Raw genomic sequence first — 18,996 nt, 5'->3', positions numbered from 1 at the left:
ATACACACAAAGGCATGGATCCAGAAAGACACTGAAATAGTCTGGGGATTTCATGATGTTTCCTCCAAACAAGTGATAGAAAATGTTTTTTTTAAGATTCATATTAGCTGTCCCTCAGAGTTTGTCTGTTTTTAACTGCCATAGTGAACTGGGGATATCCCATATTGCCGATGTGAATAAAATGCAACCTATGTTACATTGGCATAGAGACTGGACGTCACCCAATTTAGGGTTAAATAGAGATATTATAAAAGACTCTTTGGGACTAGATCAAGTTGGCAAAATTCCCTGGTTAAACTATATCAGAAAGCTGTCAAATGATTTATGCAGATCTGATTTTTATACTAATCCAAATTCAATGTGCACAATATCTAGAAAAGAGCTTAAAGTTTTATGCTTAAATCATTTCGAGTCTCTAAGAATTGGGCTGGAAATTAACAAAACCACAGTGCTTCAGCACCAAATGACCCTGGCCTGCAGCTCTATTCAACCTTATTTAGAGTGGTGCCTAGGCAGGTACGATAGATATGTCCTGACCAGGTTCAGGTTTGATTGTTTCCATCGCCTGGATTCTTTTCCAGCCACAAACCACTGGTCTAGGCATCTCTGTCTTTGCCCGTGCGATAATCTATCTCCTCAAACCACAATGCATGTTATTCTTTTTTGTAACTTTTATGCTAACGAACGTACAAGATGGGATTATCCCTTTTTTAAAACCAGGAGCATGGCGGCAATGTCGACCAGCCTTTTTGTTCTTACAAATATTGGATAATGTGTACGTTATTGGAATTATGACTGGCTTTTTAAAAAGTATACTGAAAAGGAGGAACAACATAAATTGCTGGTTTTGAAAACTGTAGTACTTTTGTTCTTATGGGGGCAGCTGTTAATGTACTGTATTGTTCAAAAATGTAAATTTTAAATGAATTGCTCTGTTTGTATTCTTCTGCTTTTATGGTTTTATGAGGCATTTAAAATCGAATAAAGCATTTTCTGTTTCGGATTCACTGAAATAGTCAAACCCAGATTGTGGCAAATACGCACTTCACTCAACAAGAAGAGGATTCAAACAAACAGCACACCAAAGAAGGGAAAGTTAATAAGACAGAGCCCCCCCCCCCCCCCCCCCAAATACATCACCGAACCCACACCAAAATGTTAGATACTATGTGGTGGGCCCATAAAGGACTAGCTTACAGGACTAGCAGACATGGAAGTGTAATAGTAATGCTGATGGTACCAACGAAACAATCTCAGCATAATACTGGAATGTTGGAGAGGTTCACTTAGGGCACAGCCAAAGTCTAAGACATGGAACAACTTACAAGCAAATGTATAAACCACTCCAAAGGAATCCTAATACAAACGTAGGGAGTGGAAGAGACTTGCGGGGCAAAAGGATGGCCGTGGCAGGTCATAACAAAGATACCAAAAGCAATAGGAGAAGGTGGGGGACATCCTCTAGCACCCACAGACCAAAGCAATTGGATGAAAGGTGGAGGGGATCAAGAAGTTATAATCAGCCCAGGGCGATGACTGGACAACACATCCAAAATTCCAAGTCTAGCATGCAATAGGGGCACAAGGCAAAACAGACTGAAGCATCAAACACACAGTGGGATAACAGCTCCTAGCCAAGAGGGGGATATTAATTAATCACCGATCAGAGACCTCACCACACACAAGGGTAACACTAGAACTCAATGCCTCCAGCATGGTTGGCAGGAAACATCCTTACAATACAATGTCAAGCGAAACTCAAGGCTAGCTAGCTTACTGGGGAAGTTAGGGTGTGCTCAAAAAGTGACAACATTACCTTCCTTTTAAGTGCAAAGGGACAGCACACAATCATCCCAGATACCAAACAAACTGGAGGGGGTAAGACCATGCAACGAAAGCTGCAATACCACTGGAAGAGTCAGATGACCAAGCGGGATGCAACTCAACCGGACTACCACCACAGTACCCTTAAACAACACAAAACAATGGCAAAGAGATTGGAAGATGCACCAGAAAACCTAAGCCAGCTACCCGTTCCACAGGGGAGCACACCCACTGGGGAAAAAGGTATGTGGCAGGGCACCCAATTAAAACAGGACACAGGTGGAAGCCCAGAGAAAAGCAGAACCTGCAAAAATGCAGGGTAGGGCAGGGCAGAAAACTCACTTAAGCACAAGCCCATAAAGTTGTGAGATGGGACAAAAGACAAAGCAAAAATCCAGAATCTCCTCCCACTCCCAGCCCAAAACGTGAGCCAGCGCTAAGTGTAAAACTGCCCCGGGAAATCAAGCGCAGTGACAGATGAGCCCCAAGTTGAACAAGGAATAAGCAATGATCGCAACAGAATGCAAGCATTCAAGTCCGAGCACTAATCTACAGCAGTCTGTAAATACCACACAAGACTCCACCCAATGGTAAAAAAAATCTGGGCTGAAATACTGTGCTTGCTGAATGAAGCAATACCAGCAGCCATCAGCATAGGGACAAAGGAGGTGCAAAGGCAGAATTGCAGTACACCTGAAGATGACCTGGTAACCCGGCTCCTTCAACTCAACCAAGCCCAACACTTAACAAATGATGCACACCAATATAAAAAGGCAGTGGGAAGGAAGGACTTCATAGTGGAATAAGGAGGTAAAGCACACTCTCCAGAGGCAACAAGCAAAAACATAGGTCATCGTATGAGGACAGTTCATCTCCTCCTCCTACCACCTCCCCAACAACACGCCTAAAAATAAAAAAGTACAGCATAGCTGCCTGGTTTTGAGTTCCCTCGTGTTACATTCCACAAGTTCACTGTGCTTATGTTTGACATTTGAATGCCTTATGTGGGACACTTTGAGTGAAACTTTATCTTGAGTACAAAATATAAGTTAAAGGCAGAATAAAACAGGAGTTACTACTGCAGAGAAGTCCCAAAACTGTATGAGGTGTACATGGATCATAAACCCCAAATCTAAATGTGACAGGGCAAAAAGGAGCCCTAGGATGGACCAGGAAATCACAATACCCTTCACACGATCACCAGGCAACTCTGCATTGTAAACAAAGCAGTTAAGGCCAAGCCAGGAAGGGTTCAGACAACTGCTCCATGCCAAACCCCACTCATTATCTCACAAGCCTGAAGCTCAGGAGGTGGGGTACTGGGGGAAGTTCTGATCCAGCTCACACACAGAGAAGACACGCCCTACACTGGCATGGAACTAGGGAAGTGTAAATCCAAACATCTGATCCCTTACTATACAGCTCACAACAAGACCAGTGGGAAGGCAGGTACCCTTTCCTGCGGAGAGGATACCCCAGTACTACACATAGACCAGGTAAACCCCAGCCTCAAACCCAGCTAGGAACATACAAGTAAAGACCCACACACACACTATTCCCAAACCACAATTTTAAGCCGGCATCATGACCCATGAAGAAAACTCCACTGTCCTCCTGCAATGAGCTTCCATCGCTGTACACAAAGCAGATAGATCCCTCCTCCAGGCACAGCAGGGAACACATATTATACCATAATGAAATGTGATAGTGTGGTGTTGTTTCAGTGTTAATGTTATTGTACTTTCCGCCTTGATTGTTTTTACTAACAAACGTTTATGTTGTTATATAGGCAGAAGAAGCACAAAGGAAACTAAAAAGGCAAAATAGAGAAGATACAGGTATGATATTGGGTGATCTTGCCCTGCTGTTCATTTCCAACAGATATTTCATTTTTACTAATCTGCCAAAAAGAAATGTTGCACAATTGCACTAAGGCCTCATACTGAGTGCCCTGTTATTCCTCCTGTTATTGTCCTACCACCATAGTGCAGCGAACCAATAACTCAACTGCGGGGGGAAAAAGCAGGGTATAAGGAGTTTGAAAATATCGGAAGAATTAAAAATACTGCTCCAGATTCCTCTATGCTCCCCATAGTTTTGCTCAGAGATTTTGGCTGCTTTCAACAGCCAGAATCTCTTGGAAACTCCTAGGATATATGATTTTGCTGCAAATCTCTGAAGTTCATTTGGCCGGTAACAAAAGTTACCAACCCCACCCTAATTATGGAGGTAATGATATAGAAGCTAGAAAGGCCTCATTGCAATCAGATTGCAATCTGAGTTGATTTAACAATGAGGGGAAAAAAATGATAGGTTTTTTACTACATCTTGAAGGGTGGTAAGGCTCTCTCCTTAGTGTCCCAGGGGAAAGAATGTCACTATCCAATTCCCCTTCTAGCTATTATCTGATCTGTGAAGGAGGAACGTTTGAACTTATCCTGGGTTAATATGGATTTGTGCGAGGACCATATGTCCCTCCCTGGTTGTAGTTGCTGATTTTAGCCTGAAGGTATAAAAGGACCTGTTAATGTTTCGGTTTGATTTTGAGACACTGCCACTTGACTCTGACCCAGACTTCAACTGTAAACTAAAGCAGGCTCTTCCTCACCTCGGATACATGGTTATTTATGGAGCCCTGCTGCTAACCAAACTCCTTTATTACCTCCTTTTAAACATGATGAATCCTGGTAGGCTGTAAAAGAGTTCATTGTCCTAACCCAGCTCGGAGTTAGCTATTGCCCCCCACTTAAGGATTCTCAGAGGACGAAATGCGTAGTTCATTAGCTCTTGCAGCTGTAAAATCTCAAACCAGATCTCGCTATTAACCATGTTTGATGTGGTTCAGACATGATGATTTCTGTTTTATCCAGTCCTTTTAAGGGCTTGGCCTACGTCCCACGAAGTGGGCGTGGCTTCAGAGTCCTTTTGTGAGGACTTCGAAAATCTAACCTACGAATTCCAGAGAAGCTTTTGATTTTTGGTCGTTATTTAGGTCAGCTGCATGGCAATTGGCCCTTGCATGGCTGTGTTTTTACAAGCCAGCACGCGATAGACCATAGGCTGTAGAGTTGCTCCGCTTCCTGCATATTCCGTGTGGACACGTGCAGCAGAAGGGCATATATCTTCAATTACCAGCTGTCAGGGCCCGCAGTAATTGAAGACAGATGCCGGGCGCGCGTGCACCATTCTTTGCTGTGTGCTCTCGTGGCCAGGCCCCCTCGCAGCGCAGACGTGCCTCCATGAACCGTCCTGCTCTTCTCCGTGCATTTTTCAGATGCCTCCGGCTACTCTCTGCTCTTCGGTCGCAGTGGCCACATCACCCCAAGAAAGGAGTGCGTTCTTTTGCTTCAATGGTGTCAGAAACTTGGCTAGCAGGGGCAGCGACGTGTGCTGTACACACCAACGTGTCGGCGTCAAAACTGAACAAACCTCTCTTGAGTAACGTGCTGCGAGGCGGTGGAAACTCTGGCAAGGAGCGTGATGGACTTTTGGAAATATTTACAATCTCTGAATGAATGCCTACATGCCTGGCTGCCTGTGCGGGATTGTGCCCGGGCCGGACGGGGCCCACACACTTTAGTGGCTCCTCGAAGTCTGGCCCCCTCTAGCCTTGTGGCATTTGCACCTTGTCTACCCCCCCCCCTGTCACACTGTCACACTTCCAGTCACTCTACTCTCTCCTCGCAGCTTCTCCTGTTTCTCTCCCACTGTAAAACCCTCCTTTCAACCTCCCTCGCGTGCGTTTCTATCTAGCCACCCCTGGCATGTTGCAGTTTCATGTGTTTCTCTCCAGTCCCTCTCATTGTGTCACATGTTTCTCACCAATCTGCTTCACGTTTACGCTTCTCTCGTCTTTCTCTCCTCTCCCAGGTTTCCTCTCCCTCTGTTTCTGTAACCTAGTCTCCTGTTTCTCTCTCCTCCAATCTTGCAATGATTTCTCTCTCTTAAGCATCTCCCTTCGGGTTCTCTCTCCTCTCGACCATCTGTTTCTCTCGCCCCTTTTCTCTCTCCTCTCCGTTTCTCGTTGGTCAACGATTCAAAACACCCCACTCCTCTCTCAAACAACAGCTATGCAGTTTCAACCTTGCACCCGCGAGATTCCCCCGCCCCCCAACCCTGATATCCCAGGCCAGAACATTCTTCTACCCTAGCCCCTTTTTGATTTTCCTCTTCTTAAGGGGTCCACACCTCTCTCACGTGCTTTTCACCCTCACTCCTCCCCCCTCCCCAATTCTCTACCTATCTCCACTCTCTTCCCTGCCCGCTGTCTCGTTCTCTCTCTGTCTCCACTCACAGACGGGTCTCTTCAGTCCCCCCCACCTGTGTTCCCTAACACTCTCCAGATGCGCTCTGCTGCTTGCCATCCTATCTGGGAGTTGTTCTTGGCAGCGGCGGCTGCAGCTGAATTGCAGGATTACTTTCCTTTATTTAGGAGCAGCCAGGAGTTGGGAGCGCAGCTTCTCACATCTGGAACTCCTTGGCACCCATTTGGACACAATGTGTTGCCCATATATATATATTTAGGAAATTCTTTTAACTCTTTATCGGCCGCGAGCTACGAACGTGTAGCCAAGAGCCACGTGTCCGGGAGGGCGCGGGTCAGTGTCTCGTCGTATTGTTGGCCCATCCACTCACTACCACGTTCGCAGAATCATTAGCCTGTTTGTGGGGAGCTGTTAATGATTTTACTTGGGCTCGGTGTGTGTGTTTTCCCCCTCGGTATATGCCTGCGGCGGTGCCTAAATTTTGCATGCAATCAAAAGATATGTGGCCTAGCGGTGTAGTTTACTAAGATGGCTGCCTCCCCTCCAGCAGGTGTCATACAGTGATATGTCATGTTCGCGTTTTGGAGTAGTGCAGCGTTCACAGACTAGTCACTTGTTTAGGGCTCGTGCAGAGTGAGTGCGAGAGCGACAGTGAGTGCAGAGTGAGTGCGAGAGTGACAGTGAGTGCGAGTGACAGTGAGTGCAGAGAGAGTGCGAGAGCGACAGTGAGTGCAGAGTAGAGTGAGTACGATTGACAGTGAGTGCAAAGTGAGTGCAGGAGTGACAGTGAGTGCAGAGTGACAGTGAGTGCAGAGTGAGTGCAGAGTGACAGCGAGTGCAGAGTGACAGCGAGTGCAGAGTGACAGCGAGTGCAGAGTGACAGCGAGTGCAGAGTGACAGCGAGTGCAGAGTGACAGCGAGTGCAGAGTGACAGCGAGTGCAGAGTGAGTGCAAGAGTGACAGCGAGTGAAGAGCGAGTGCAGAGTGACAGCGAGTGCGGAGTGAGTGCAAGAGTGACAGCGAGTGAAGAGCGAGTGCAGAGTGACGGCGAATGCAGAGTGACTGCGAATGCAGAGTGACTGCGAATGCAGAGTGACTGCGAATGCAGAGTGACTGCGAATGCAGAGTGACTGCGAATGCAGAGTGACTGCGAATGCAGAGTGACTGCGAATGCAGAGTGACTGCGAATGCAGAGTGACTGCGAATGCAGAGTGACTGCGAATGCAGAGTGACTGCGAATGCAGAGTGACTGCAGAGTGAGTGTGAGTGCAGAGTGAGTGCAAGAGTGACAGCGAGTGAAGAGCGAGTGCAGAGTGAGTGCAAGAGTGACAGCGAGTGAAGAGCGAGTGCAGAGTGACAGCGAGTGCGGAGTGAGTGCAAGAGTGACAGCGAGTGAAGAGCGAGTGCAGAGTGACGGCGAATGCAGAGTGACGGCGAATGCAGAGTGACGGCGAATGCAGAGTGACGGCGAATGCAGAGTGACGGCGAATGCAGAGTGACGGCGAATGCAGAGTGACGGCGAATGCAGAGTGACGGCGAATGCAGAGTGACGGCGAATGCAGAGTGACGGCGAATGCAGAGTGACGGCGAATGCAGAGTGACGGCGAATGCAGAGTGACGGCGAATGCAGAGTGACTGCGAATGCAGAGTGACTGCGAGAGCTGCAGTGAGTGCAGAGTGAGTGTGAGTGCAGAGTGAGAGCGACAGTGAGTGCAGAGTGAGTGCAACAGTGACAGTGAGTGCAGAGTGAGTGCGACAGTGACAGTGAGTGCAGAGTGAGTGCAAGAGTGACAGCGAGTGAAGAGTGAGTGCCAGAGTGCCAGTGAGTGACAGTGAGTGACAGTGAGTGCAGAGTGAATGCCAGAGTGACAGTGAGTGCAGAGTGAGTGACAGTGAGTGCAGAGTGAGTGACAGTGAGTGACAGTGAGTGACAGTGAGTGCCAGAGTGACAGTGAGTGACAGTGAGTGACAGTGAGTGACAGTGAGTGACAGTGAGTGACAGAGTGACAGTGAGTGCCAGAGTGACAGTGAGTGACAGAGTGACAGTGAGTGCCAGAGTGACAGTGAGTGCAGAGATAGTGCGAGAGTGACTGTGAGTGCAGAGTGAGTGCGAGAGTGACTGTGAGTGCAGAGTGAGTGCGAGAGTGACTGTGAGTGCAGAGTGAGTGCGAGAGTGACTGTGACTGTGAGTGCAGAGTGAGTGCGAGAGTGACTGTGACTGTGAGTGCAGAGTGAGTGCGAGAGTGACTGTGAGTGCGAGAGTGACTGTGAGTGCGAGAGTGACTGTGAGTGCGAGAGTGACTGTGAGTGCGAGAGTGACTTTGAGTGCGAGAGTGACTGTGAGTGCAGAGTGACTGTGAGTGCAGAGTGACTGTGAGTGCAGAGTGACTGTGAGTGCGAGAGTGACTGCGAGTGCGAGAGTGACTGCGAGTGCGAGAGTGACTGTGAGTGCGAGAGTGACTGTGAGTGCGAGAGTGACTGTGAGTGCAGAGTTACTGTGAGTGCAGAGTTACTGTGAGTGCAGAGTGACTGTGAGTGCAGAGTGACTGTGAGTGCAGAGTGACTGTGAGTGCGAGAGTGACTGTGAGTGCGAGAGTGACTGTGAGTGCAGAGTGAGTTCGAGGGTGACTGTGAGTGCGAGAGTGACTGAGTGCAGAGTGAGTGCGAGGGTGACTGTGAGTGCAGTCTCACTGCGAGAGTGACTGTGAGTGCAGAGTGAGTGTGAGAGTGACTGTGACTGTGAGTGCGAGAGTGACTGTGAGTGCAGAGTGAGTGTGAGAGTGACTGTGACTGTGAGTGCGAGAGTGACTGTGAGTGCAGAGTGAGTGCGAGAGTGACTGTGAGTGCAGAGTGAGTTTGAGGGTGACTGTGAGTGCGAGAGTGACTGAGTGCAGAGTGAGTGCGAGGGTGACTGTGAGTGCAGTCTCACTGCGAGAGTGACTGTGAGTGCAGAGTGAGTGCAAGAGTGACTGTGAGTGCAGAGTCACTGCGAGAGTGACTGTGAATGCAGAGACACTGCAAGAGTGACTGTGAGTGCAGAGTCACTGCAAGAGTGACTGTGAATGCAGAGACACTGCAAGAGTGACTGTGAGTGCAGAGTCACTGCAAGAGTGACAGTGAGTGCAGAGTGAATGCAGAGTGACAGTGAGTGCAGAGTGACAGTGAGTGCAGAGTGACAGTGAGTGCAGAGTGACAGTGAGTGCAGAGTGACAGTGAGTGCAGAGTGACAGTGAGTGCAGAGTGACAGTGAGTGCAGAGTGCCAGTGAGTGCAGAGTGCCAGTGAGTGCAGAGTGACAGTGAGTGCAGAGTGACAGTGAGTGCAGAGTGACAGTGAGTGCAGAGTGAGTGCGAGGGTGACTGTGACTGTGAGTGCGAGAGTGACTGTGAGTGCAGAGTGAGTGTGAAAGTGACTGTGAGTGCGAGAGTGACTGTGAGTGCAGCGTGAATGCCAGAGTGACTGTGAGTGCAGAGTGAGTGCCAGAGTGACTGTGAGTGCAGAGTGAGTGCCAGAGTGACTGTGAGTGCAGAGTGACTGTGAGTGCAGAGTGACTGTGAGTGCGAGAGTGACTGTGAGTGCGAGAGTGACTGTGAGTGCAGAGTGAGTTCGAGGGTGACTGTGAGTGCGAGAGTGACTGAGTGCAGAGTGAGTGCGAGGGTGACTGTGAGTGCAGTCTCACTGCGAGAGTGACTGTGAGTGCAGAGTGAGTGTGAGAGTGACTGTGACTGTGAGTGCGAGAGTGACTGTGAGTGCAGAGTGAGTGTGAGAGTGACTGTGACTGTGAGTGCGAGAGTGACTGTGAGTGCAGAGTGAGTGCGAGAGTGACTGTGAGTGCAGAGTGAGTTTGAGGGTGACTGTGAGTGCGAGAGTGACTGAGTGCAGAGTGAGTGCGAGGGTGACTGTGAGTGCAGTCTCACTGCGAGAGTGACTGTGAGTGCAGAGTGAGTGCGAGAGTGACTGTGAGTGCAGTCTCACTGCGAGAGTGACTGTGAGTGCAGAGTGAGTGCGAGAGTGACTGTGAGTGCAGAGTCACTGCGAGAGTGACTGTGAATGCAGAGACACTGCAAGAGTGACTGTGAGTGCAGAGTCACTGCAAGAGTGACAGTGAGTGCAGAGTGACAGTGAATGCAGAGTGACAGTGAGTGCAGAGTGACAGTGAGTGCAGAGTGACAGTGAGTGCAGAGTGACAGTGAGTGCAGAGTGACAGTGAGTGCAGAGTGACAGTGAGTGCAGAGTGCCAGTGAGTGCAGAGTGACAGTGAGTGCAGAGTGACAGTGAGTGCAGAGTGACAGTGAGTGCAGAGTGACAGTGAGTGCAGAGTGTTGGACAGGCCACATGACGGGCCGCTCTCCCCCGGTTCGACCAGGCCCGAGCCCAGTCACGCCAGCACCACACACCACCATTGTACGTCCTACGTCCCCTCAGGGACACCTGCCCTCGAACATGATCACCTCATGGGCCCGATCCACTGCCGACCCATGCGCTCAGCCTGGGCCGCCATCTTGGACACCTCATCACGAGGCCGCCTGGCCCCCGATCGACCTCAACCCTGGGCCTAGCCCGGCCTCAGACATTCCGGCACCACCCTCCACCCAGGAGGTGAGCGAGCTACTTGGCAGGTCAATGGGAGAAAGAGGTGTCGATGGCTCTCCCCCGGCCAGTGCCGCTCGCCCATCGCCTCCCCGGGCGCTGGCTCCACCCCCCTGCTGGGTGTCTGGACTCCCTCATCCCGGACCTCCCGACCTCCAAGTGCGAGGGTCCGGACATCAAAGCACGCCAGCCCTATAACTGGGGCAGCTCCAGAGCAGGAAGGCAGTTGTATCTTGGAGTCGAGAGACGTAAAGAGGAACTCATCCTGGACGGACTACTGGCGCTGCCGTAGCTCTGTCCTGTGCACCATCGTCCTGCCTGTTGGCGCTGCCACAGCCGTCGTAACCTTCATCCTTCATCGTCGTCCGGATCTGCTGGCGAGGCCGCGGACCGTTGTAACCGTCATCTGCATCGGGACCTGCTTGGCTTCTCCACGGCCCGTCGACCACCCGTCATCCATCCCGGGACCTGCTTGGCTTCTCCACGGCCCGTCGATCATCCTTCGTCCATCTCGGGACCGGCTTGGCTCCTCCACGGCCCGATCAGCAAACACGCCGAGCTCGAGGATTGAGAGCTATTTTACCCATTGGCAACTAAGACTGTCCCGCTACCCCTTTTCCTCAACCAGAGATCAGAACCGAGGGGACCCCTGAGTCCAGACCTCCTTGTATCATATCAACGTAACCTAAGAATTGCCTATAAAGTCTCGTTAACCTTCAATCTTGTGTGGTGTCCGTCTGTGGGGGGGGAAGTTACTTATCTGTACAGTCGTTGGAGACGGCTCTCCCTGGAGACCTCTCCCCATAATCTCGGCCGACCCTCCCGGTCCGTCTAACATTGGTGGCCAGCGGCGCGATCCGAATCACCGCATAACGTACAGAGAGTAGCTCACCCCACAACGAACAACAATGTCGACTAAAGAGAGCGGATCAACTGAGAAGTTCCAAATGGAAAAACTCGAGGAATACAGCCATCGTGAACTAAAGCAGTTCTGCATCGAACTAGGTATCGCTACCACCGGACTAAGTACCAAGGACGATTTTAAGCATGCCCTAGAATCTTGGGCAGAGACCGGGGATGTCGAAGCCCCTGAGCAAAGCACCGCGAAAAATACCAGCACGGGCCCTGAGGGGCAAAGAACCAGTCTCTCGCAAGACGAGATCCAAGAAAGAGAAAAAGCCCGACTACACGAACTCGAAATGGCCCGACTCAAGATGGACATAGAACTCAAATTGGCCGAGCAAAAAATAAACTTAGAGCACCTTCGCCTCCGAGAAGAAAGAGAGGAGAAACAGAGGCAAAGGGAGCTCGAGGAAAAAAGACTAACGTACGAGCACGAGCGGAACCTAGCCGAGATCAACCTGCGCAAACAGAATAAAGAGTTAGGGGTGCCCGACAGACCGTCCACCCCAGGGTCCACGGAGAAAAAAGTGCACATCCCCAAGGATGTGGTCCGAGAATATTTTCGAGAAGACGACATCCAGCAATGGTTTAAAGCCTATGAAATCGCGATGACTGCGCACCGGATCGATAGAGCCGACTGGGGAGCCGGCCTATGGGGCAAATTCCTCAATGAGGGCCGCGATACTCTGTTACAGCTCCCAGACCACCAGATGACCTCCTACGACCATATGAAAGCGGCCCTCCTCACCCGCTATGGCCTCACGCCCGAGATGTACCGTCAGCGGTTCCGAGACTGCACACGCATTCCAGGTACAACTTGGGTGGACTATGTAACGTACTTTAGCAGAGCCTTCGAAGGCTGGATCAGAGGGAACAACGTCACGACCTACGAGCAGCTGTTCAATCTGATGGTATGGGAGCATCTGTCCAACAATTGCTTTATTGAACTACGCCAACACCTCCTCGACAGCAAGTTAACCGATCCCCGGCAGCTCGCAGCCGAAGCTGACCGGTGGGAGATCACCAGAGTGGGCCGGAATGGGTCCTACGAGCAGAACAGGAACAACAATGGTCACCCCCGACCCAGAGGAGGAGGAGGGGGCCAAGGACGAGGGAGAGACAACACTCCGGCCGCCCCCACTACCAGCACCACCCCCCCGGCCAACCGGGGCAGCACCCCGGCGCGACCGGGATACAGAGCCAATGTTACATGTCACCGATGCCAACGAGTCGGCCACTATGCAAACGACCCAAGCTGCCCGCAGTATCAGAGTCCAAGACCCCGCCAGGTGGCCGCCGCGGCACTAGGGGAAGAACAGATCTCCGAGGAACAAGAAACAGACGAGCAAGAGTATCAAGAGTGGGAGCCAGCAGCCATGACTCTCGCGTGCTTAGGGGGAAGAGACATGGTCCCGCGGGTCCCCCTACCCGCTAACACCCAGAAGTACAGCCAATGGGTGAGCATCAATGGACAACGGGCCGAAGCCCTTCGAGACACCGGGGCCAGTGTGACAGCCGTCCGCTGTCATCTGGTGACCCCAGAACAATATCTACCGAACATTCTCTGCCCTGTGCGATCCGCCGACAACTCAGAGAGTCTGTGTCGGATGGCCTGCGTCCCCTTTGAGTGGGGAGGGGTCTCCGGCATGCTGAAGGTAACGGTCCGAGACGACGCCCCCGTGGACTGCCTCCTCGGAAATGACCTGGAAAGCTCCCCGTGGGCAGCCGTGGAGCGAAAAGAACACTTGGGGATGTTGGGCGTCCCAGACTGGGCGTGCGTCACCACCCGGTCCATGGCCGCCCGTGCCAACCCTCACCCCGAAGAACCAGAATGGCCGGCGCCACCGCCCCCGGTCGCCCCCGCCGAGACCCCCGACCATGGTGTCCCCCTCGAACTTGCCCAACCTTCCGACCTTGCTAATCTTGACCAGTGGGCTCAAGAAGGGGGACCCACACAAGAACAATTTCGTCAGGAGCAGAAGACCTGTCCCTCCCTTGAGGGACTCCGACAACAAGCGCTCGCCCAAAGCGCAGGGGATACCTCCGGAACTCATTGGGTCTACTGGGACAATGACCTATTGTACAGCGAGCAACGAATCGCCGAGCTGGGGGCCAACCGAGTACTAGTGGTGCCCCTCCGCTTTAGAGACTTCCTGCTAAATCTGGCCCACGATGTCCCCCTGGCAGGGCACCTGGGACAAGATAAAACCTACAGCCGCCTAGTGACCCACTTCTTCTGGCCGAAAATGAGAAACGATGTGCACCAGCATTGCCGATCTTGCCCCACGTGCCAAGCCAGTGGGAAGAGCGGCCGCAAATTAAAGGCCCCCCTGCAACCCTTTCCAGTAGTCACGACCCCATTTGAGAGGGTCGGAATAGACATTGTGGGACCCCTAGACCCGCGTACAAGACAAGGCCACCGCTTCATCCTGGTACTAGTGGACCACGCCACCCGCTACCCTGAGGCTATTCCTCTCCGGACCGTGACAGCCCCAGTGGTCGGCCGGGCCCTGATGGGGATCTTCTCCCGTGTGGGGTTCCCCCGAGAAGTCGTCAGTGACAGGGGCACAAACTTTATTTCCAAATATATGAAGTCCCTCTGGCAACAGTGTGGGGTCACCTACCGCTTCACGACCCCCTATCACCCCCAAGGAAACGGACTTGTTGAGCGGTTCAATCGCACGCTAAAAGGGATGATCGGGGGATTGGAAGAGCCCCTCCGTCGCCAGTGGGATGTGCTGCTACCGTGCCTGCCCTTCGGCATGAAAAATGCCCCAGCGACTTTCCAACGGCTCGTCAACCAGGTCCTGGCGGGGCTCGAAGAGTTCAGCGCCGCCTACCTGGACGACATCGCTGTGTACAGCCACCATTGGACCGAGCACCTCCACCACCTCCAAGCAGTACTACAAGCCCTTCAGCGAGCTGGCCTCACGATCAAGGCCAGCAAATGTCAAATTGGACAAGGGTCGGTGACCTACCTCGGACACCAGGTGGGAAGCGGCCTAGTGGCCCCTCTACAGCTGAAGATTGCCGCCATCCAGAACTGGCAACCCCCTATCACTCAAACTGAGGTGCGAGCCTTCCTGGGCCTCACGGGCTACTACCGAAGGTTCGTGAAAGACTATGGTACCATCGTGGGGCCTCTCACCGAACTCACATCAAAAAATCAGCCCAAGAAAGTGAACTGGACCCCAGAGTGTCAAGCGGCATTCGAACAGTTAAAGGCCGCCATGTGTTCCGCTCCTGTGCTCCAGGCCCCAGACTACAGCCGGGAGTTCGTCGTCCAGACGGACGCCTCCGACCAGGGCATTGGGGCGGTCCTGTCCCAAGTAAACACCGAAGGCCTTGATCAACCGGTGGCCTTCATCAGCCGGAGACTCCTACCACGGGAACAACGCTGGAGCACCATAGAAAGGGAAGCCTTCGCCGTGGTATGGGCCCTCAAGAAGCTCCGGCCCTACCTTTTTGGCACCCACTTTCGGGTGCAGACTGACCACCGACCCCTGCAGTGGTTGATGCATATGCGGGGGGAAAACCCAAAACTGCTACGCTGGTCCATCTCCTTGCAAGGTATGGACTTCACGGTTGAACACCGGCCTGGGTCCGACCACGCCAACGCGGATGGCCTGTCCCGGTTTTTCCGCCTCGACGAAGAGAGTCCCCAAGAGGATGGGTAACTCTCCCCGCCTTCAGCTGGGGGGGACGCATGTTGGACAGGCCACATGACGGGCCGCTCTCCCCCGGTTCGACCAGGCCCGAGCCCAGTCACGCCAGCACCACACACCACCATTGTACGTCCTACGTCCCCTCAGGGACACCTGCCCTCGAACATGATCACCTCATGGGCCCGATCCACTGCCGACCCATGCGCTCAGCCTGGGCCGCCATCTTGGACACCTCATCACGAGGCCGCCTGGCCCCCGATCGACCTCAACCCTGGGCCTAGCCCGGCCTCAGACATTCCGGCACCACCCTCCACCCAGGAGGTGAGCGAGCTACTTGGCAGGTCAATGGGAGAAAGAGGTGTCGATGGCTCTCCCCCGGCCAGTGCCGCTCGCCCATCGCCTCCCCGGGCGCTGGCTCCACCCCCCTGCTGGGTGTCTGGACTCCCTCATCCCGGACCTCCCGACCTCCAAGTGCGAGGGTCCGGACATCAAAGCACGCCAGCCCTATAACTGGGGCAGCTCCAGAGCAGGAAGGCAGTTGTATCTTGGAGTCGAGAGACGTAAAGAGGAACTCATCCTGGACGGACTACTGGCGCTGCCGTAGCTCTGTCCTGTGCACCATCGTCCTGCCTGTTGGCGCTGCCACAGCCGTCGTAACCTTCATCCTTCATCGTCGTCCGGATCTGCTGGCGAGGCCGCGGACCGTTGTAACCGTCATCTGCATCGGGACCTGCTTGGCTTCTCCACGGCCCGTCGACCACCCGTCATCCATCCCGGGACCTGCTTGGCTTCTCCACGGCCCGTCGATCATCCTTCGTCCATCTCGGGACCGGCTTGGCTCCTCCACGGCCCGATCAGCAAACACGCCGAGCTCGAGGATTGAGAGCTATTTTACCCATTGGCAACTAAGACTGTCCCGCTACCCCTTTTCCTCAACCAGAGATCAGAACCGAGGGGACCCCTGAGTCCAGACCTCCTTGTATCATATCAACGTAACCTAAGAATTGCCTATAAAGTCTCGTTAACCTTCAATCTTGTGTGGTGTCCGTCTGTGGGGGGGGAAGTTACTTATCTGTACAGTCGTTGGAGACGGCTCTCCCTGGAGACCTCTCCCCATAATCTCGGCCGACCCTCCCGGTCCGTCTAACACAGAGTGACAGTGAGTGCAGAGTGACAGTGAGTGCAGAGTGACAGTGAGTGCAGAGTGAGTGCGAGGGTGACTGTGACTGTGAGTGCGAGAGTGACTGTGACTGTGAGTGCGAGAGTGACTGTGAGTGCAGAGTGAGTGTGAGAGTGACTGTGAGTGCGAGAGTGACTGTGAGTGCAGCGTGAATGCCAGAGTGACTGTGAGTGCAGAGTGAGTGCCAGAGTGACTGTGAGTGCAGAGTGAGTGCCAGAGTGACTGTGAGTGCAGAGTGAGTGCCAGAGTGACAGTGAGTGCCAGAGTGACAGTGAGTGCCAGAGTGACAGTGAGTGCAGAGTGACAGTGAGTGCAGAGTGAGTGCAGAGTGAGTGCGAGGGTGACTGTGAGTGCAGAGTGAGTGCAGAGTGACTGTGAGTGCGAGAGTGACTGTGAGTGCAGAGTGAGTGCGAGAGTGACTGTGAGTGCAGAGTGAGTGTGAGAGTGACTGTGAATGCGAGAGTGACTGTGAGTGCAGAGTGAGTGCGAGAGTGACTGTGAGTGCAACGTGAATGCCAGAGTGACTGTGAGTGCAGAGTGAATGCCAGAGTGACAGTGAGTGCAGAGTGAGTGCCAGAGTGACAGTGAGTGCCGAGTGAGTGCCAGAGTGACAGTGAGTGCCAGAGTGACAGTGAGTGCAGAGTGACAGTGAGTGCAGAGTGACAGTGAGTGCAGAGTGACAGTGAGTGCAGAGTGACAGTGAGTGCAGAGTGACAGTGAGTGCAGAGTGAGTGCAGAGTGAGTGCGAGGGTGACTGTGAGTGCAGAGTGAGTGCAGAGTGACTGTGAGTGCGAGAGTGACTGTGAGTGCAGAGTGAGTGCGAGAGTGACTGTGAGTGCAGAGTGAGTGTGAGAGTGACTGTGAATGCGAGAGTGACTGTGAGTGCAGAGTGAGTGCGAGAGTGACAGTGAGTGCAGAGTGAGGGCCAGAGTGACAGTGAGTGCGAGAGTGACTGTGAGTGCGAGAGTGACTGTGAGTGCAGAGTGAGTGCCAGAGTGACAGTGAGTGCAGAGTGAGTGCCAGAGTGACAGTGAGTGCAGAGTGACAGTGAGTGCAGAGTGAGTGCAGAGTGAGTGCGAGGGTGACTGTGAGTGCGAGAGTGACTGTGAGTGCAGAGTGAGTGCGAGGGTGACTGTGAGTGCAGAGTGAGTGCAGAGTGACTGTGAGTGCGAGAGTGACTGTGAGTGCAGAGTGAGTGCGAGAGTGACTGTGAGTGCAGAGTGAGTGCAGAGTGACAGTGAGTGCCAGAGTGACAGTGAGTGCAGAGTGACAGTGAGTGCCAGAGTGACAGTGAGTGCAGAGTGAGTGCCAGAGTGACAGTGAGTGCAGAGTGACAGTGAGTGCAGAGTGAGTGCAGAGTGAGTGCGAGGGTGACGGTGAGTGCGAGAGTGACTGTGAGTGCAGAGTGAGTGCGAGGGTGACTGTGAGTGCAGAGTGAGTGCAGAGTGACTGTGAGTGCGAGAGTGACTGTGAGTGCAGAGTGAGTGCGAGAGTGACTGTGAGTGCAGAGTGAGTGTGAGAGTGACTGTGAGTGCGAGAGTGACTGTGAGTGCAGCGTGAATGCCAGAGTGACTGTGAGTGCAGAGTGAGTGCCAGAGTGACTGTGAGTGCAGAGTGAGTGCCAGAGTGACTGTGAGTGCAGAGTGAGTGCCAGAGTGACAGTGAGTGCCAGAGTGACAGTGAGTGCCAGAGTGACAGTGAGTGCAGAGTGACAGTGAGTGCAGAGTGAGTGCAGAGTGAGTGCGAGGGTGACTGTGAGTGCAGAGTGAGTGCAGAGTGACTGTGAGTGCGAGAGTGACTGTGAGTGCAGAGTGAGTGCGAGAGTGACTGTGAGTGCAGAGTGAGTGTGAGAGTGACTGTGAATGCGAGAGTGACTGTGAGTGCAGAGTGAGTGCGAGAGTGACTGTGAGTGCAACGTGAATGCCAGAGTGACTGTGAGTGCAGAGTGAATGCCAGAGTGACAGTGAGTGCAGAGTGAGTGCCAGAGTGACAGTGAGTGCCGAGTGAGTGCCAGAGTGACAGTGAGTGCCAGAGTGACAGTGAGTGCAGAGTGACAGTGAGTGCAGAGTGACAGTGAGTGCAGAGTGACAGTGAGTGCAGAGTGACAGTGAGTGCAGAGTGACAGTGAGTGCAGAGTGAGTGCAGAGTGAGTGCGAGGGTGACTGTGAGTGCAGAGTGAGTGCAGAGTGACTGTGAGTGCGAGAGTGACTGTGAGTGCGAGAGTGACTGTGAGTGCAGAGTGAGTGCGAGAGTGACTGTGAGTGCAGAGTGAGTGTGAGAGTGACTGTGAATGCGAGAGTGACTGTGAGTGCAGAGTGAGTGCGAGAGTGACAGTGAGTGCAGAGTGAGTGCCAGAGTGACAGTGAGTGCAGAGTGAGTGCCAGAGTGACAGTGAGTGCAGAGTGACAGTGAGTGCAGAGTGAGTGCAGAGTGAGTGCGAGGGTGACTGTGAGTGCGAGAGTGACTGTGAGTGCAGAGTGAGTGCGAGGGTGACTGTGAGTGCAGAGTGAGTGCAGAGTGACTGTGAGTGCGAGAGTGACTGTGAGTGCAGAGTGAGTGCGAGAGTGACT

The 18,996-nt window shown here is 52.9% G+C and overlaps 1 protein-coding gene across 3 annotated transcripts in view; it reads left to right on the top strand.

Annotated features, from left to right (window-relative positions):
- UBR2 (ubiquitin protein ligase E3 component n-recognin 2) overlaps positions 1–18,996 on the top strand; it is a 1,804,160-nt gene that overhangs the window by 762,125 nt on the left and 1,023,039 nt on the right. For all 3 annotated transcript variants that reach the window (XM_086927821.1, XM_086927820.1, XM_086927822.1), the window contains one exon: positions 3,614–3,662. In XM_086927821.1, coding sequence (XP_086783947.1) covers positions 3,614–3,662 — 49 coding nt within the window. The remainder of the gene's footprint in view (positions 1–3,613; positions 3,663–18,996) is intronic.

The sequence above is a fragment of the Lissotriton vulgaris genome, chromosome 6, assembly GCF_964263255.1.
Source record: "Lissotriton vulgaris chromosome 6, aLisVul1.2, whole genome shotgun sequence".
In the NCBI taxonomy this organism is placed as follows: domain Eukaryota; kingdom Metazoa; phylum Chordata; class Amphibia; order Caudata; family Salamandridae; genus Lissotriton; species Lissotriton vulgaris.
The sequence above is the reverse complement of the archived record's forward strand: the minus strand, read 5'-3'. Positions and strand labels throughout refer to the sequence as shown.